Genomic DNA, 19,033 nt, shown 5'->3' on the forward strand with positions numbered 1-19,033 from the left:
GGTCACTGGGGTTAGTGAACTGGGGGCAAATACCTGTGTGGAAGAAATGAAGGATAGCTAAATGTGAAAATATTTGTTTTATTTTTGTATAAGTAGTTTTTGTCTTCATTTTGTTATGTAAATTTTAACTGGAAGCCATCTACTAGAGTAACTCTTGTATAGAACAAAATACAAATTTTAGTACATGAAAATGAAATGAAATTGCCCTGAGGAGCACCAGGGCCTTCTTTGTGAGGGGAAATGGGGCATTCACTAGTATCTTTTGGCCCCTTAAGATAGTGGTCCTGGGATATGAGGGTGCCATCATCACAGCAGAGAATGCACTAGTTGGGTGTGCTAAAATACGGGCCAGATATGCATGCAACTTAATGAGTTAATGAGGTAACAATAATTAGAGTTAATTGGCCTCAATTTGAATTTACATGCACATCTGACCTAATCTCTGTTCTATAACATCCGTGTCTAAATTCCATAGCATGTAACTCAAAAGGGGACATGGCCATGGGAGTGGCATGGATGAGTCAGGGGCGGTCCCAGGCATTAGATGCGATGTTATAGAATACTTGGATTTGCACACTAACTGTCCTCAGTTGGGCGCCGGGATTTATACCAGGTTTCAGAAGGCGTTAAGTCCTCATGGCCAAAGTTGGCTGCGGGAATCCACTTTAAGAGCTATTTTTTTTAAAGGATGCTTGGAACGAAGCGGCCTTTATAGAATAAAAGTCTAATGTGGCTCTTTCCGGCCCATAACTAAGTACCAGTTATAGAATCGCTCCCCCTTAGTGTACATTGTTTAATTTACGATCTGAAAAAAGTGGCATGGAAGTGGGAGGGTCATGGGCGGAATGGGGACATTCCTCAAATTAACGCATGTTGTTAAGGAATAACAGTGGCACGTTTCAGTTGGTGCAAACGGCCATGCTAAGGTTAGGCATGAATCCTGAATGTAAGCACTATTATTCTAGAAACTGCACCTTACTTTGAACGTGCTTTGTAGGATAGCACTTTTTTCGGCGCCAATTTTTTTTGGGTGCCATATATAAAATCTAACCCTAAAGGGCTGCATTTAGGTATATGTAGGGTTACCATATTTTGTCCTTTCAAAAAGAGAACACGTCCCGCCCCCTGTCCCACCCACGTCCCTTTCGCATCCTCGCCGCTCCCCCAGGTCACCTCCCCTCCCCTTACTTATTATCTACTGTCCTGGTGGTCTAGTGACCTCTTTGGGGCAGGAAAGAGCCCCCTCTTTCCTGCCCGGAGCGCTGCCCTTGCCCTGCATCCTGTTGATGTGACGGTCTTGGGATTCAAAATGGCCGCCGAGAGTTGAAGTCTCGCGAGGCCGCTTCAACTCTCGGCAGCCATTTTGAATCCCAAGACCATCATAGCAACAGGATGCAGGGCAAGGGCAGCGCTCCGGGCAGGAAAGAGGGGGCTCTTTCTTGCCCTGAAGAGGTCACTAGACCACCAGGGCAGTAGATAGTAAGTAAGGGAAGGGTAGGCTAGGATAGGCCCGCCACCCGATTGTCCAGAAATCCGGACAAACGGGCGGACTGGCAAAACCCGTCCAGACGCCCGGACATGTCCGGGTAAATTCAGACATATGGTAACCCTAGGTATATGCATTTATGCCTACTATTGACATGGTGTAAATGGCTCTGCCTTAAATGTAGGCACAGAGATGCCACTTAATGCGGATAGTCTATGACAGGATCTGGGCACCCAGACAGTGCTCCCTCGAAGCTAAGCGAGAGTCCTCCTTCTACAGTCCTGCCAGCGGGTGGCGCTGTTTCACTATCATATTTTCAATATTGAGGGACAGGCAAGCTCTGCAGGACTCCAGGGAACCTGCCTGTCCATAGCCATTGAAAACATAACATTGAAGCAGCACCCCCTACTGGCAGCAATGCAGGCGGAGGACTTCCATTCAGCTTACAGGGAACAGTGCACCCAGATACCATTATACAATTAGCACTCAGCAAGCTGCATCTAAGCACCAAATTTGTGGCATCCATAGTGTACATAGAGAGCAGAAGATGTCATATGTGTGTGTCTTATTTCACACCACTGACCTATTACCACCCTGCAAAATGCCTCTTCTAAATGCAGCTAAAATTGTGTGCACTGTGGGACACCACACTGACTGCTAGACACACAGAGTAAATCAGTTTTCAAATAACTCGAATGCATAAATCATTTTGAAATTCTCCTTTCCAAGGTTAGCAGTGCCCAGTGTCATTACCACCAACTGTACAAGCTGAGCAGAATAGATTGTTAGTATCTTACAAGCTTGAATTGAGCCCTGGTTGGAACTTTTCCTTGCACAAGCACAATCTTTTTATCCTGACATATCAAATTATGCCCTTGGTTATTGTAAACTGTTGACAACATTCTCCAATTAATATGCTAAATTAAGTTTCTGGGTAGAAGTACCGGTGATGTGAGGTAAGCCACTGCAGGAACTGGTGTACTGCAGCACTTCATCTCCCAGTGCTGCTGGCCTGAGGGGGAGAATTCTTTCCTGGGGAGATGACTTATCTCAGAAGGGTGTGGCGATGTGCTGGGTGAGGCCTGGCTGGGAGATGTGCCAGAACCAGAAGCAGACATGCTCAAGTATGTCTGTAGGCAGGGGCGGCCAGCTTCTCCAGGTGCAAGGCAACTAGACAAACTTACAAAGTGCTGGGTGGGGACCCTCCAACTGTAAGTAGCTCAGTCCTTTTATCTGTTTTCTGCTAATATTTCTTCTTCGTTTCTCCACCACTCTTTTCCTATTACTCTTCCCCTCTCTTCCTTCAGATTTGTTTTCTTATATTCCCTGCGTATCAATAAGGAATCACAGTTGTAGATTTACTTCAGCCTACAGTGTGTTTCTCAGCATTGATCTTGCATGTTGATGCATCGCCATCATTCTCCAGAACCTGCTTCAATGGTCTTCTTGAACTCATCAGACACTGCCGGCTGCTGTTTGTGGGTTTTTATGCATAAGCTAGTAGTTAAAGACGTTTGACTTGCTCAATGAACAGCTCTAGTATTCAGCCTGGTTAAGAGACTCTCAGAGCAAAGAGCAGTACATCAAGAAACTGGCAGGAAAATCTTCAGGTAACTTTTCAGTGGTTTGCTTGGCCTGGTGTGCAAAGAAGTCATACTATTTTGAAAGAGCGCATGACCTTAATGACATTATCCCTGAAACAAAAATGAAGACTGACCCAAACAAAACAAAATGAAATAAACACAAACATTTTGGGGGCTGCCCATCCCTATTAAATATTAGTTCTAGGTCTGCTCGGTTAACTTCATGGGTATGGCACTGATTATTGGCCGTACCAGCTTAACTTCCGGGGACCACCAAAATCCCAGATAGTGGCAGTGCTCGGATATAGCCTAGGCCTGTTTTAGCCAGAGTTGGTCAGTGTTTGAAACACACTGGAGCTGTAAAGGTAGTACATTCTCCCCCTTCAATGAACTGGAATACAAGCCAACATTACAAGGTTTCTCCTGGTGTGGACCACAACAGGGATACGGTCAGAACCAGTGGAGAAGCACTTTTACCCACCTGTAACCAGCATAAGACCAGGAGGCCTGAAATTTAGTTCTCATGAACTATGATGTGGAATAATTTAATATAGATTTAAGTATATAAAATTCTTAATACTCAGCCTGGTAGTAAGCCACTCACAGTTGTGGGCTGGACTAATCCCAGATATTCAATGCTGGGGCAACTGCGGCTTCCAAAATTGAATATCCAGGTATGTAAGCTGACCTGGAAGTTAACCAGGCACCAGACGATATTCAGACCTGTGTCCGGTTAACTCAGCGTATAAAATTAGGACAGACTTTTAACTGTCCTAACTTTATATAAGTACATAAGTATATAAGTAATGCCACACTGGGAAAAGACCAAGGGTCCATCGAGCCCAGCATCCTGTCCACGACAGCGGCCAATCCAGGCCAAGGGCACCTGGCAAGCTTCCCAAACGTACAAACATTCTATACATGTTATTCCTGGAATTGTGGATTTTAACCAAGTCCATTTAGTAGTGGTTTATGGGCTTGTCCTTTAGGAAACCGTCTAACCCCTTTTTAAACTCTGCCAAGCTAACCGCCTTCACCACGTTCTCCGCCAACGAATGCGTTGGGTGAAGAAACGTTTTCTCCAATTTGTTTTAAATTTACTACACTGTAGTTTCATCACATGCCCCCTAGTCCTAGTATTTTTGGAAAGCGTGAACAGATGCTTCACATCCACCTGTTCCACTCCACTCATTATTTTATATACCTCTATCATGCTCTTACTTAGCTGGTTAGCGGTCCAAATATTGCTGCTATTCAACTTACGAGGTCGTTTACTAAAGGTGTGCCTGCGTTTTTAGCACGCACTAATAATTAGGATGCCCATATATTCCTATGGGCGTCTCTAGGGTTTAGCATGACCTAATCATTAGCACGTGATAAAAATGCTAAAAGACCCACTAAGTTGTGATTCTGCCCACACTCTGCCTCCGGACCACCTCTGACCTAGCCAGCTAGGGATTGGCTGGTTAGTGGAGATATCCAGTGGCATTACCCACTTAAGTGCCACTAAATATCAGTGGTTGGCCAACTCAGTGGGGTTAAACCCCTTTGAATATCGGGTCCAAAGTTTCTGGTTGACCAAAAATTTATATAATTTTTTAAAAATAAGATACAAAACAGTGCTTTGTTGTAAATAACCGTCTTAACAGAGATAGCTTATAACAGGGGCATAGCTAGGTGAGGCCACGGGGGCATGGGCCCCCATAGATTAAGCCCTGGCCCACTCTACTTTGGACCCCCCCTCCCGCCGCCAGGTACCTTTGCTGGCGGGGGTCCCCAACCCCCGCCAGCCGAAGTCTTCTTCAGCGCCGATTGACTCCGGTGCCTTCGCTGTTAATCTGTTTCTGACTCCCAACGTCCTGCACGGGGCTACATACAGGACGTGCACGGAGGACGTCGGGAGTCAGAAACAGATCAATAGCAAAGGCACCGGAGTCAACCGGCGCTGAAGAAGACTTCGGCTGGTGGGGCAGTGGCATCGGCGTCAGGGGGGGGGTTGTCCAAAGTGGCAGGGGGGGTGTCAGCAGTTGGGAGAGGCAGCTTAAACTGTGCCCCCCCACTTCGGGCTCTTGACCCCTCTCCCGCCTAGGTCTGGCTACGCCCCTGGCTTATAAGGTATGAAGTCAGGGTTTGTCTTTTTAGCCACTGAGGACCGTATACATTATTCTCCATGTGCTACAACCAATATTACAGTGACTGAGATGGCACAATGATTGTTGATTTAATCAAATTCATTTCTATACATTCCTGAGTAATATGGTTGAAAACCAAAAATATGAACCCACAGTGGAAAAACAAGACAGAAAAGCTCAGCCTAGCTTTCAGTGTCCTTAAGTCACTTCCTACCTCGAGCTGTGTATGTGATCCTATAACCCTGCACCAATTCTCCTCCTGGTACCCAAGCAAGCCTGAGGAAAGAAGGACCTGCCTCTACCACACGGAAGTTCGAGACTCCAGCCAGAGCCACTGAAAAGAAAATCAGAGAGATATTAGCAACTTAAGACAAGAGGGTGGTCCCAGTAGTCGCTAAAGGCACCTTCTAATTCTTTCAGAACTGCAATGCTTACAGTTTTTATGGATTGGTATTATTGTCCGTCATATGTAGTAGTCATATGCTGCGTTCGGCACCTAACCCTTACCGTTCAGTGAATCCAGACTGCCCCAATTTGACTGCCCCTATCGGACCGACCGTTCACTTGTCTATTAGATTGTAAGCTCTTTGAGCAGGGACTGTCTCTCTTTGTTAAATTGTACAGCGCTGCGTAACCCTAGTAGCGCTCTAGAAATGTTAAGTAGTAGTAGTAGGATGTAGTTGCTTTTTGGAGATGACACCTTTGAGCATTAAAAAGCAGACAGAAGCAGGAGATGGCATGGAGGTGTTCAGTCTAGCAGGAGACCACCTTCTTTTTTTTTTATTTGTACCCCTGCGCTTTCCCACTCATGGCAGGCTCAATGCGGCTTAGGTACTTATTTGTACCTGGGGCAATGGAGGGTTAAGTGACTTGCCCAGAGTCACAAGGAGCTGCCTGTGCCTGCAGTGGGAATCGAACCCAGTTCCCCAGGACCAAAGTCCACCACTCTAACCACTAGGCCACTCCTCCACTCCTTTTGAGTAGATGGTCAATGAAAATGTCCTGATAGGCCAGGGGTGAGCAACTGCGGTCCTTGAGGGCTACAACCCAGTCAGGTTTTCAAGATTTCCGCAATGAATATGCATGAGATTGCTTTACATATACTGCTTCCACTGTATGCAAATAGATCTCATGCATATTTATTATGGAAATCATGAAAACTCAACTGGGCTGTGGCCCTCGAGGACTCTAGTTGCCCACCAATGTGATAGGCCAAACAGCTTTTTGCTCAGTTTATTAGAACAAAATTGAACTGTAAATTAGCAGAGCAGTCAAGCAGTAGAATACAATCTTCAAATTGGGAAATGTCCTCTCTGCAGCAAACAGCTACTCTTGCTACTTAATCCTACCGGTGCAGAAGAGGAAGTACCATATTCAGAGGAGAGCCAACTACAGAGATGCCACGGGTGAAGTATCCAAAAAGAATGAGATTTACCACACCAAAGAGTAATTTTGTTTTCCCGACGCTGCATCCAGGGTATAAATCTAGAATAATTTAAGTGTAGTATTGCTTTGCAAAAGAATCAAGGCAGCATTAAATGATATTTATTTAGATTTTGCTCACACCTTTTTCAGTAGTAGCTCAAGGTGAGTTACATTCAGGTACACTGGATATTTCTCTGTCCCAGGAGGGCTCACAATCTAAGTTTGTACCTGAGGCTATGGAGGGTTAAGTGACTTGCCCAAGATCACAAGGAGCAGCAGCAGGATTTGAACCAGCCAACACTGGATTGCAAGACCAGTGCTCTAACCACTAGGCCACTCCTCCACGACCACATTGGCTTTTCTTTGGAGCCTCTGATAGAATAGAAAGTGGGGAGCAATTTGGGTAAATTTTTTGAGCTGAAAATTGTTTTCCACCCAGTAGCTAAAAGTATGTACATCGGTTTCAGAGCACATGTACTTGCAGTAAAGGGGAAAGGGACAGGGCAAGGGGAAGCAGCTTGTGCTCAGATTTCTTCCTACTGCTTGGACCACTTGGTTTACTTCTCTCAGGCTTCCCTCTCCTGAAAGCAGTGATCAAGATCAGTGCACTGGTACTGAAGCTCTGATTAGTGAGAAACAGAGCTCAGAGAGTGTGAGAGTGAGAGAGCTTTCAAATGAGTGTGACACACTTCTAATGAGTGAGACTTGGCATCTCTACAAGTATTCCATCACCCCATAGCCATACGTAGCTCAAACACTCAGCGTTGCCTTAACAGTCCCATGACACACTGGAACATATTAAGGAGTAATAATCAAACTGCACTGGTGCAGGCACCAGTACCAGTAATCAAAACACAACCACATGGTTTACTCTACTCTGATAATGGTCCCTGGAAACAGTACTTGCATAGATTTGGGACTCTTTTTTTTTCAGGCAGAAAAACGTGCACTGGTTTCAAAATCCCAAACTGTGCATGTTATGGCCTCCTCTGACCTAACCCCAGCCACTGGAAAGCAGGGAAAAATGTGTGAGTTGACTATCACTTATACTTTTACTCTCAGGAAGGGTGGGCACTTTGAACAGAAACGGCTTTGAAATTTGAGCCCCCAATGTCTATTTTCAAGACCTTCAAGCACATTTCAGCTATCCAATTTGAACATCTTTAATAGTTTCAAACAGAAAAGGACTGTTCTTATAGGTATTTTAAGCACCAAAGGGCATTCAGTTAACCAGACTGCTCAGCTGGCCGACACACCCCTTTCTTGACTAGAACAGAATGACAAAATTATGCAATGAAACACGAAACATGATTCCTTTCTGTTCTCATAAAAAGATAACTCCTTGCAGCAAGATCAAGACATCTGAATCACACTGTCTCTCAGTCCACTCCTAACCAATCTGGTTTCAAGTTATTCATAACGAATATTCATGAGGTAGATTTGCAGGATTGGAGATCCAGTGTATGGAAATCTCTCTCATGCATATTCATTGTGGTAATTCTGAAAACCCAACAGGATAGGTTACAGTTACAGTTAAATTTTCTTATTATTCCGCTAATGCCATTTACATAGCTCACAGCAGATTACAGAAAGAGCACTAGACCGTAAAAAAAAAAAAAAAAGTCTAGGATGTAACAATTATAGAAAAAAAGGAAGAAAGTCAGCAAAGATATCACCCTCTACATTTTAGCCACATACTCAGAAAACTATAAAGTCCTAAGATATTTCTTATACACATCGTAAACGATAAGACGTAAATTAACAGGTAGAACTCTTCAAAATTTAGCTGCCTGATACGCAAACAGACTTATAACATATTTCTTCATGAGAATACCCTTAGGACTTGGAAAATCAAACAAAAGAAATTTATGGTTGTTATACGTTAGACCTAACGTATAACATACCAGAGATGTCAAATAGAGAGGCACTAGTCCCTGAACAATTTTCCATAAAAAAACATCCAAATTTGAAAGTTATCCTTGTCTCAATAGGAAGCCAATGAACCTTTCTAAAGAAAGCTATGTTTGTCAGACTGTCTTAAAGAAGGTGTCCTGCAGGAGAGGGTTGAAACACATTGTTCTCATATATGATCTAAGTGAGTGCTTCCTAAACCTGTGCGGGGGGGGGGGGGGGGGGGGGGGGGAGAGGGGGGAGGGGAAGAGGGCTCCCCAGCTAGTCAGGTTTTCAGAATATCTGTAATGAATATTCATGAGATGGTTTTTTCAAGCACTGCCTCCATTGCATCCAGATTTTTTCTCATCCATGTTCACGGTGGGTATCTGGAAAACTTGACTGGTTCAGTGTTCCCCAGGACAAGTTTGGGAACCTGTGACCTAAGCAATGGTCTTATTACTGTAAACCTCACTGAACCCTAATAAGGGGATTTTAGCGGTATATAAAAGTCTTAATTTGAATTTAATCCTTTCTCCAAAACAAATGGAATTCTTCATGCTTTTCATTCCTCCTCTACCTCCTTCAACATTACGTAACCAAATGATTTTACTTACGGGTTTGTCCCTTGCCAGAAACTGATTCGCCAACGTTGTTGGCATATTGAGCAATGACAGTGATGTGATATTCGGTCCCGGCCTTCAACCCTTGAAGTATTGTAGTGGTTTCACCTGCTGTAAGGCTGAGCTGTTTATTAAGAGCATAAATTAGTAGGTTGCTTACAGATAACAGGGCACATCTTTAACAGCACAAGTAAAACATGGGAAGTAATTGGATAATTTCTTCAAGTTTTACATAGTACGCACTATGCTTCTGTACAACTGGAACACTGGTTCTTGAAAATTCAGGGGCTGATATTCAAAAAGTATGTAAATAGTTTTTAGCCAGGTAAATCTACCTGTTCTAAAAATGTGGCCCCTGGAACTGGTTAAAGTTTCACAGTTTAATCACAAACTGCACAAATTTCACCAGGTAAAAAAGGGGACTGGCTCAGAGGTGTTCGTGGGATGAGTCTTCAAATTTAACCAGTTGGTGTGATTTATTTGGTGCTAACGGGGCTACACTTATTAGGTAAACGCCAGCATTGCAAATGGCAGTCAAAATCCACAGATTGATCTAGATATTCAGCCATATGATTCTTCAAGTACATGTGGCTGAATATCTATTTATATTTGGCTAAACATTTGGTCCACCACGTACAAATGCATCCCATCAGTGTACCATATTGGAGGCTCTTATCTCAGAGATAGAGCTTTTTGGGGGGCAGCCCTCGTGAGATGGAATCAATTGCCAGTCAAACCCATATGATTGATCATTACGAGAGATTTAGAAAGGCTTAAACCCTGGCTGCCACTGGAAAGGGTAGAGGCTCAGAAGGAGTTGGATTATGCTGTTTGGTGTATTGGGGGGGGGGGGGAGGAATGAGGAACTGGAGCATTTTCTAATGAATTTTAGGATTTTTAAATTTTGGGGTACAATTGTTTATGTTATATTGGGTGTGGCGATGATGGAGGAGTTTGTACATAGGGGTGGGTAGTTTTTGTTCATTGTACACCACTTTGTTTTTGTAACCTTGTAGGTGGTATATAAAAAAACTTTGTAAGATAAGATATAAAGATAACCAAATAAAGTGTCCAATTATCTTATCTGCTTAGCAGTTTGGGGAATATTGGTCCCTCAGAAACTCCCATATAAAACAGAAGAAAAAAAGAGAATGACAGAACATGGATTCATCTGAGGAAGGGCAATTTCCAAAGCCATTCTCAGAGGTTTTACCTGCGCTAATGGGATATGTGAGAATTTCCCACCCTGCCTGGGGACAAGGCATCTTCTTTCACCCACGTTTAAGGGGGTTGTTTCCAGGGATGTGATTAGGGCAGAGATTAAAACAACACAATCATGTTTGTAAATTCAAAAATAGTATACACACCCTGCTTTGATCGGAAAAGTATACGCAGAGGAAAGAGGTGATTTCTCTGTGACAATTTTTCCATAGGCAATTTTCAAATACATGTGCAGTTTTACTTTGAAAACTAGTGCAAAAGTAGAAATATGTGTTTGAGAAGTCTTTTACTGAATTTTGCATGCAGAGAGAATGACAAAGCAACCACAGATATACAAATGAATCGGTGTTGATCCACAATACACAACTTTTGTAGTTTAGGAGTAATTATTCAAGAGGAGATGAACATCTGCTTCCTGGAGCATGCATCAGAAATTTAAAGAGCAGAAGATGAAATGTAAAAGTTTTCTCCTCTTCAGCCTATCTAATATTAAATATCTGATGGAAAAAGGCTATGCTTTAGTGATAACAGCCCGGATGAAAGTGAGCAGAGCTCCAAATAACCAAGGCAAACAAGGAGAAAGAGCATCCATGAGTTTATTTGCCAAAGTAAGCTGACCCAAAAGACCCTACACGGGCCATGTTTCGGTAAAATGCCTTCTCTTAGGGGTCGTAGCGGTTCAGATAAATCGGCTTCACAGAGTATGTAAATGGAAAAAACTATTAAAACGCTGGGGCGATATGTACTGCGTGGTGTGGCAACAAGTCATCTCGTGCTTTAATGGGTTTTTTCCCATTTATATACTCTGCGCAGGTTACGACCCCTGAAGAAGGCATTTTGCTGAAACACGGCGTGTATAGGGTCTTTTGGGATCCAAGCATAAAATTTACATGCGGATTCCGGCACCTAAAGATGTGCATGTAAATTTAAATTAATGCCAATTAAGATTGATGATTATTAGCACCCAATTATCAATGATAGTTGGCTCATTTGGCAACTAAATTGGGCACATGCAATTTTGAGCATCATATATAGAATTAGGCCGTTAAAGTCTAATTGAATTAAAACAAACACTTTTAACCAACTGACAGGCTACTAAGTTCTGAGCCTTCCTCTGACGCAATTTCCTGTTTCTGGCAAGGTAGGACGCCTCAGGGGGAGATATGTGCTATAGGGGACAGGGTGCTGGAGAAGGAAATTTGCGGGGTTGTTGGTGGGTAACCTCTGTAAACTGCTTCTGAATGATTTCCACTGAAGTGGAGACCTCACTAGGACTTAAACCATATTTTGTTCCAGTATTTGAATGGTTATCCCCATTTACATTCTCTGCGCTGATTTATCTGAACCATCTTGACCCCTGAGGAAGGCATTGTGCCAACACACGGCCCATGTAGGGTCTTTTGGGTCAGCTGATTTTGGCAAATAAACTGTTGGGATGCCCTTACTCCTCGTTTGCCTTGGTTATTTCGAACTCTCCTCATTTTCACCCGTGTTGTTTCTGTGGAAATTGTGAGGACATCCCTTTATTCTTGTTTAGTGATAACAACATCAATGAGAATATCCAACCTGGACAGTTTGATGGCAAATTTAAATTTGTATTCATTATCCTGGTGGCCAAACTCCACAACTAGATGCAGGCATGGTTTTTATCCAAATGGGTAAAAAATATTTTCCAAAGAAACTTACCTCCTTCCGTTCAGTCGTGATCTGCTGCCCCAGGCTAGTAAGAGGAACGTACTGGACTCTATATCCTGTGACGGGTCCACTTGCCCCAGTCCACTGAATTCTCATCGAATTTGATGTTTGCACTGAGATGAGTAGGTTGGATGGTCCTGTAGCTAAATGACCATGAGAGTTACAGTTAGAGGAGGGTGACTAATTTTCTGCAGTAGGAAAGCCATTTAAAGTTAATTTGATCACTTAACTGGTTATTTTAAAGTGGATTTTCAGCTAATTTGCCCAGTTAAATAAACTCATTGAATACACAGCTATAAACAAATTAACCCAGTTCTTGAACCTGTGTGTACAAACGTATCTGATGAGTATTCATCACAGACACCATGAAAAGCAGACCTGCATATGGCCCTAAAGAACCAGGGCTGAAACCTTCTGCATTGGACTGTACCTTCCATGTCTGCTGCAATAGAGATGAAAATGGGTCCAAATCACATTGGTTCCCCTACCCTAGGGTAGAGGAACGTAAGACTCAAAGCCAGAGGTTTCTGGCCAGGTGCTTGTGACCTGGTTTGGCCACTGTTGGAAACAGGATTCTGGGCTAGATGGACCTTTGGTCTGTCCCAGTATGGCTACTCTTATGTTCTTATTAAGTGAAAGAAGAATAGCTGTGCTCTGGACATATGGAATATCAGATACCAGGCCATAAGGAAGTGAATAAATACAGGGCCACTGAGAGAGGGGGCGGGGGGACAAAATTCCCCGGGCCCGGGACTCCAAGGAGGGCCCAGCGCCAGGGTCTCTCGCCCTCTCCTGTTCCTAGACCGCCGGCACCACAGTCCCCAGTCTCCTCAGCTCCCTTCTGTCTGCCATTCGACCCCCTTCATTAAAAAAAAAAAAAAAAAAAATCTCAAAATCGGCAGCACAGCACCTTCAGTGTGAAAGTGACAGATTGCCTCTGGCGGGCGTTTCCTCACTGTGTCCCACCCTCCTCTGATTTAACTTCCTATTTCTGCGAGGGTGGGAAATGCTAAATAGTAGTAGTAGTAGACACAGTGAGGAAAGGCCCGCCTGAGGCAATCTGCCGCTTTCACATAGAAGGCGCTGCGCTGCCGATTTTTAGTTTTTTTTTTTTTTAATGGGGGGAGGGGTCTAATGGCAGACAGAAGGGAGCTGAGGGAAGGTAGGTGGAGACTGGGGACTGCGGCACCAGCGGCCTGGGAGCAGGAGAAGGAGGCGACAGCAGCAGTGGCGATTGGGGGGAGGCGGGGCGGGTGGCGATCCTTGGGGGTGGGGGCAGCTTTGCCCCGGGCCCGGCTCAGTCTCTCAGCGGCCCTGAATAAATATACCAGTGTGGTAATCATAGTAGGCCAAACTAGGGCTTAGAAGGAAAAGTCAGCCAATAAGTTTCAGAAAACAGAAATGCAAAAGTCTGATACACAGATTTGCATGCTAATGCCCAGAATGTGATGCAGTTCAAAATTGTGTACGTTCAACCTAGAGAAAACACTAGACAGTATCTACTGATGTTAATCTAAATACTGACAATTGGTTGGGGGTGTGCTGCCTTGCAATACCTTTCTGGTTTACACTTTGTGTCATGTCTTCTATCCCGGAGTCAACTGGGAGGGTTCATAATCACTATTCAAGGGTGACATCTTGTTGGCAGAGTCAGGAACCATGACTGCAAGGCTTGGGGAAAAGGCCTGGTGCATGATCTCTATAATGACCAGATTAGATATATTAGGGGCCAATTTATGAAATAGGGCACTGGCAAATGAAGGATCAAAGTGCCAGGATCTCAGCCCTGGTTATGTTTGAACTGGAAGCACCAAGAGCCTTCAGAAACGGGACACAGTTCCTTTCATTATAACAATCGATTTTCCAATATGGCTCCAACATGGTCCATATCAAAAAACAAAGGGACCTTTTTGCTGTTAACGCATCGAGTAACCACTTTATAAAGTGGATGGAATTCTTTATTATTTTATAAGGTAGAAGTTTGGTTGCTGCCCATAGCATACGTTTTATATCAGAACACATTTGAACCCTGACGCAGGCGCTGTACACCGAAACACAGCCTGTGCCGGGTCCATATTAGAAAAATCGATTGTTATAATTAAAAGAACTATGTCTCGTTTCTGAAGGCTCTCGGTGCTTTTTGTTGTATTTTGCACTTTGTTCTGTACTTTGGACCCTCTCTGTGTTGTTGTATTGGTTACTTTTCAATTGGAAACAGAAACAAGAAGGGAAAAACTGCAGGTTCAAAAATATGGATCTTGATAGTCCTATAGTTATGTTTTGAGTGGACTGTTCTATCAGGTGAAGGGCATCCCTGGATGGGCTGCTGATGTAAACAAACTGTTGCAGTATGTCACCTTCATGTCTGCCTTCTTAAAGGCATAGGGTTTGCAAGCTAGCAGCATAGGAATACCTGCAAGACCATGAGCCCTTGTGTCTTTAAGAGGGCAGATATAGTATTACAGGCATGGGTTAGGTAAAGGGCAAAAGCCTCTGGAGCAGCAGATGCTTTAGTATCAAAGTTAGGTAGGATGGAGGAGGGAGGGAGAAACTGCGGAGAGAGGAGGGCAAGGGGACAGAATCTTCATGCTCAGGCCAATTTTTGGCCAAATATACCCCTGGTTATGTTGTCAAAAACACAGAAGGGATTGGTCGTTTTTTAACGTACATCAATCTAACACTATTTTATTATTCATTTATTTAATAGGATTTATTTACTGCCTTTTTGCAAGAGTTCACTCAAGGCGGCGTACAGTAAAAATAAAACATAAGCAATAGACAATTACAGCAGTAAAATTATTCAAATAACAATACAAAGTATGGCATAGTATACTACGTACAACGTCAACACAATATGTAATAGAACATTTTAATAGACAGCATAGGGTATATAGGTAACTCCTTACTGCTGTCTGTCACCAGAAATCCTCCCGTGGTGGTACACACCCTCCGAGAGACCAGAGGCAGAAGCGTCCCAAGAATCTTGAAGTCAGTGACGTAGAAAAAGAATTCTTCAGTTGGCGAAGAGGCGACTCTCTTTAGTTCTCGCGTGTCAGCATTCTTTATCCCTGAAGTACAAAGAAACCATAGTAGAGAGAAAGAAAGGTGATGAAGTATTGTAGCAAGTCAAGAACTTTTGAAGAGTGGATAAAGAAGGCTGGAGAAGAGCCAACTTAAGACTTAAATACCTGAACCCACTGTTATAATTTACCTCACTGAAACTCCCTGAGCTCAACAGCTGCCAGGGCTGACAGGGCTATATAAGTGCTAAGCGAACACGTTAAAGGCCATTCCTAACTGAATAAGTGACCATGAAAGAAATGTTATTGAGTTCTGAAGTTGATAGAGAAAAGCAGCCTCCCATTTTGGTTGTCTTGAATAAATAACTATGTAAGGCGGCTGCGGTGCTACCTAGATAGAGATGATGCAACGGTTGTTCTAATTGGTCTTACTGGATTCACTAATGTTCTACGATTATTTCATTAAGATGCAACCTACATCTCTTGTAGAATTCCAGAATCTACATAACTCACCCACTGCAAAGACTTTAACATCTTTATTCTTCAGTTTCAAGGAAGGATCATCTACATCATCTTGAGATTTTCCATCTGTTATTAAAACAGCAATCTACAAATAAAACAAAGTAATAAAATGAGAAAGCATAATCTATGGGCGATGAAATAAACTGGTCTCTTAATCCAAGTGTGCATAACAAGATACAGTGCAAGTATGATATTTTCTTTTAATCATGTCCAAATAAAGCATGACGTAAATAGCCGTGACTACATTTGGTCACATGGAGAGGTACTCAGCGAATTCTATATACCGCACGAAAATCAAGCCTAGTCTATAAAATATAGGCGTGCTTTAGACAATACACCTAGGCGTATTTTTTTTACACGTGGAATTTTCATGTGCCATATATAGAATCTAGTCCTTTATACATAAAAGCAGGCACCTACTTTAATGCTTAAAGGAGACAACCCTTATGAAATTAGTCTCTAAACATTAAATTATGTCATTTTTCCTTGGTTGAAGACTCACAGTAATTACTCCTTCCTTTACTTGTGCTCATTCCTAAATATCAATAATTTAAAATATTATTCATTTTTCTTCTAATACTCAAGAATTCTCATCAATAATCAGGCGCCACGGTGAACGAATGCATCTCATCTGGAATTAGGATTGGTATCTCTCCTCTCTAGAGGTAGTTGGTCTATCAGTTGGTATTCCATGTGTCCACCACAGAAAGAGTGGTGGACGCAAGGAATAACCTCCCGGTGGAGGTGGTGGAGACAAGGACAGTGTCTGAATTTAAGAAAGCATGGGACAGGCAAGTGGGATCTCTTATGGAAAGAGGGAGATAATGGTTGCTGAGGATAGGCAGACTGGATGAGCCATTTGGCCCTTACCTGGCATCATGTTTCTATGTTTGTAGAAGGAACATCTTGTACCTATATGAATCTTCATTATCCTAATTGCATTGGTCTTAAATATAAAACATCCTACGTGTCCAATTTCACCTACTTAAGTACTCAAATGTGGAATTCATTACCAAAAAGAGTGAAGACAATACATAACCATCTAGAATTCAGGCGCACTTTAAAGACCTATTTGTTTTGTAAGGCCTACCCTTCCGATTCTGCTTAGCTGCTTCAACCCTGCACTGATTTAAAAGACAATGTTATTTCTTATTTCTTTGTCATTTATTGTTCCCATCTACCTCTACCTTCCCTTACCCTATTTCTAATTGTACTTGTTTAACACCGACCCAATACGGTGTCTTGTAAGCCACATTGAGCCTGCTAGTGTGTGGGAAAATGGGGGATACAAAAGCTGCAAATAAATAAATAAATAAATAAAGTCTTTTCACATAGCAAATAGAAGAAGCCATGTTCTTTCCTCAACTGCAGTTCTCAGCTCACATCACTAGAGGGCAAACATTACAACCGGAGATGACAAATAAAAAGAAAGAGCTTTTCTTGCAGTAAGAGGTTATGCCGAATGCGGCAACTTTGGAAGGAGGAGCAGAAGAAGAGATACATTTGAGAAAATATAAACTTGCGTGCCAATTCTGCGGATAATCTAAATCTTTCTAGAACAGTATAGCTTTCACTCATAATTGAGTTTTCCAGTTATTTTTCTTCTAATAGATATAAAGACATGGAGGTGCATGTTCGATATGACGTCTAAGTCAGATTTTGGATGTTTTAAATCCGAATAGGAAATATGACCATTTTCAAAACAGCAAAACGTCTATCTTCTTTTTCAAAAATACCATTTGTAACAAGTTTTTGTGCTCTGTGCGTTTATCTTTTCAAGCCATTTTCGAAAAAACAATGTACAAGTGAAAAATGTAGAAAATCAAGCCATTGGGATGTAGGAGGGGCCAGGGCTAGATGGACCATTGGTCCGATCTAGTATGGCTATTCTTATGTTTTCAATGAGGATTACTGTTAAAGTAGGTTATTTTACTGTTAATCCCAGTTATTAGTAGCAGGTCTCATTGCATAAAATGGGTCCTATGCTAAAATAGTAAGAGTTAGATGTAAAATAACACATCTTAATGGCAGCCCATATTGATAACTTCCTCCCTTAGTGTGAAGAGTTTCTGTCTCTGCTAACCAGAGCTGAGATTGGGATGTCATAATGCCTCATTCCACCAATAAGAGCCAACTTCATTAGTGATGTCACAAAGGCTTGATTGTCCTATGCTTGGCTCACTTTTATTAACATATAGCAGTGATTTCAATTTCTAGAAACATTTTTCCCTTAATTAAGGGGAGAAGTTATCAACATGGGCTCCCATTAACAAGTATTATTTTACTATTAACCCCAGTTATTAGTACCTAGGTCTCGTTGCATAAAATGGGTCCTGTGCTAAAATAACACAACATGTGCTAAAAGAACCTGGCTTAACAGCAGCCCACACTGATAACTTGCCCCCCCCCCCCACCCCAACTGCTTAGCATTTGAGTAAAGGGTCATATTATAGGAATGTGACTTTACTGGTACCCCATTCCCATAAAAAGGAGCAATTATCTACAAGTTAAAATGAGAGAAGGGACAATGCTAACAAAAAACATACCTTTGACACACCGGGTCGGATAATTGTTGGGCCAAAGAAGTTATCAGCAGTATATCTCAGACCAGCACCTGTCCTTGTGTTTCCACTCTTGTACCCCAGATTACGGATGGCTTCCATTACTTCTGTTCCGTTGGCATACCGAGACAACGTAAATTCAGTTCTGGAGCAGAAAAATCAAACCAAAATAGATAATACACGATTTGATAAATTCTTATCATTTGTTTTATTGACTCCATATGGGCACCTCTTCCTGTATGGTCACATCATTGGATACTGGCAGAGGGTAAACAATATACATTTTATATCCATTGACAGCTTAAGATAAAAGAAAGAAAACAGAAGAGAAAAGAATTACAAGGGTCAAATACCCTAAAGATCTCACCTGGGGTCATCGCTATACTGCACAACTCCAAAGCGAACTCCAGTCTGACTGACCACATTGACAAAGGGTATCACTAGCCCTTCCATGAAGGTTTTGATTATTTTGAAATTAGTCCTTCCAATACTGGAGGATCCGTCCACCACAAACACAATATCAGCTGCATAAACATTTCTACACGTTCCTGAAATGTAGAGTGGAAAAATGTAATGTAGATTCAGGCAATGAACTAGACTTAAGGTCTACTTTGAAACACTGAGGCCCTGTTACTAAAGTGTGGTAAAACGTTATAGTTACTGCAATGTCCATGTCCAAATTACCGGGTGGTGACTGCAAAGCCTCTGTAGTAACTGTCGGGAGTGTTCCCAGCACCTACCCAGTTACCGCTAAAGAAAAACCTTTGCAACCTTTAGTCTTGGATTGGAGGAGATAAATTTGCATGCATAAGTACATAAGTAATGCCACACTGGGAAAGACCAAGGGTCCATCGAGCCCAGCACAGTGGCCAATC

The 19,033-nt window shown here is 42.6% G+C and overlaps 1 protein-coding gene across 5 annotated transcripts in view; it reads right to left on the reverse strand.

The window, feature by feature from the left end:
* The window catches only part of COL7A1 (collagen type VII alpha 1 chain), a 260,266-nt gene that overhangs the window by 204,414 nt on the left and 36,819 nt on the right, over positions 1 to 19,033 (reverse strand). For all 5 annotated transcript variants that reach the window (XM_030206399.1, XM_030206395.1, XM_030206397.1 and 2 more), the window contains exons 3-9: positions 18,526 to 18,706; positions 18,144 to 18,303; positions 15,589 to 15,682; positions 14,962 to 15,123; positions 12,047 to 12,198; positions 9,134 to 9,263; positions 5,416 to 5,535 (exon numbers count right to left, since the gene is read on the reverse strand). In XM_030206399.1, the coding sequence (XP_030062259.1) occupies positions 5,416 to 5,535; positions 9,134 to 9,263; positions 12,047 to 12,198; positions 14,962 to 15,123; positions 15,589 to 15,682; positions 18,144 to 18,303; positions 18,526 to 18,706 (999 nt within the window). The remainder of the gene's footprint in view (positions 1 to 5,415; positions 5,536 to 9,133; positions 9,264 to 12,046; positions 12,199 to 14,961; positions 15,124 to 15,588; positions 15,683 to 18,143; positions 18,304 to 18,525; positions 18,707 to 19,033) is intronic.

Source organism: Microcaecilia unicolor, chromosome 6 (genome assembly GCF_901765095.1).
Source record: "Microcaecilia unicolor chromosome 6, aMicUni1.1, whole genome shotgun sequence".
Lineage (NCBI taxonomy): Eukaryota > Metazoa > Chordata > Amphibia > Gymnophiona > Siphonopidae > Microcaecilia > Microcaecilia unicolor.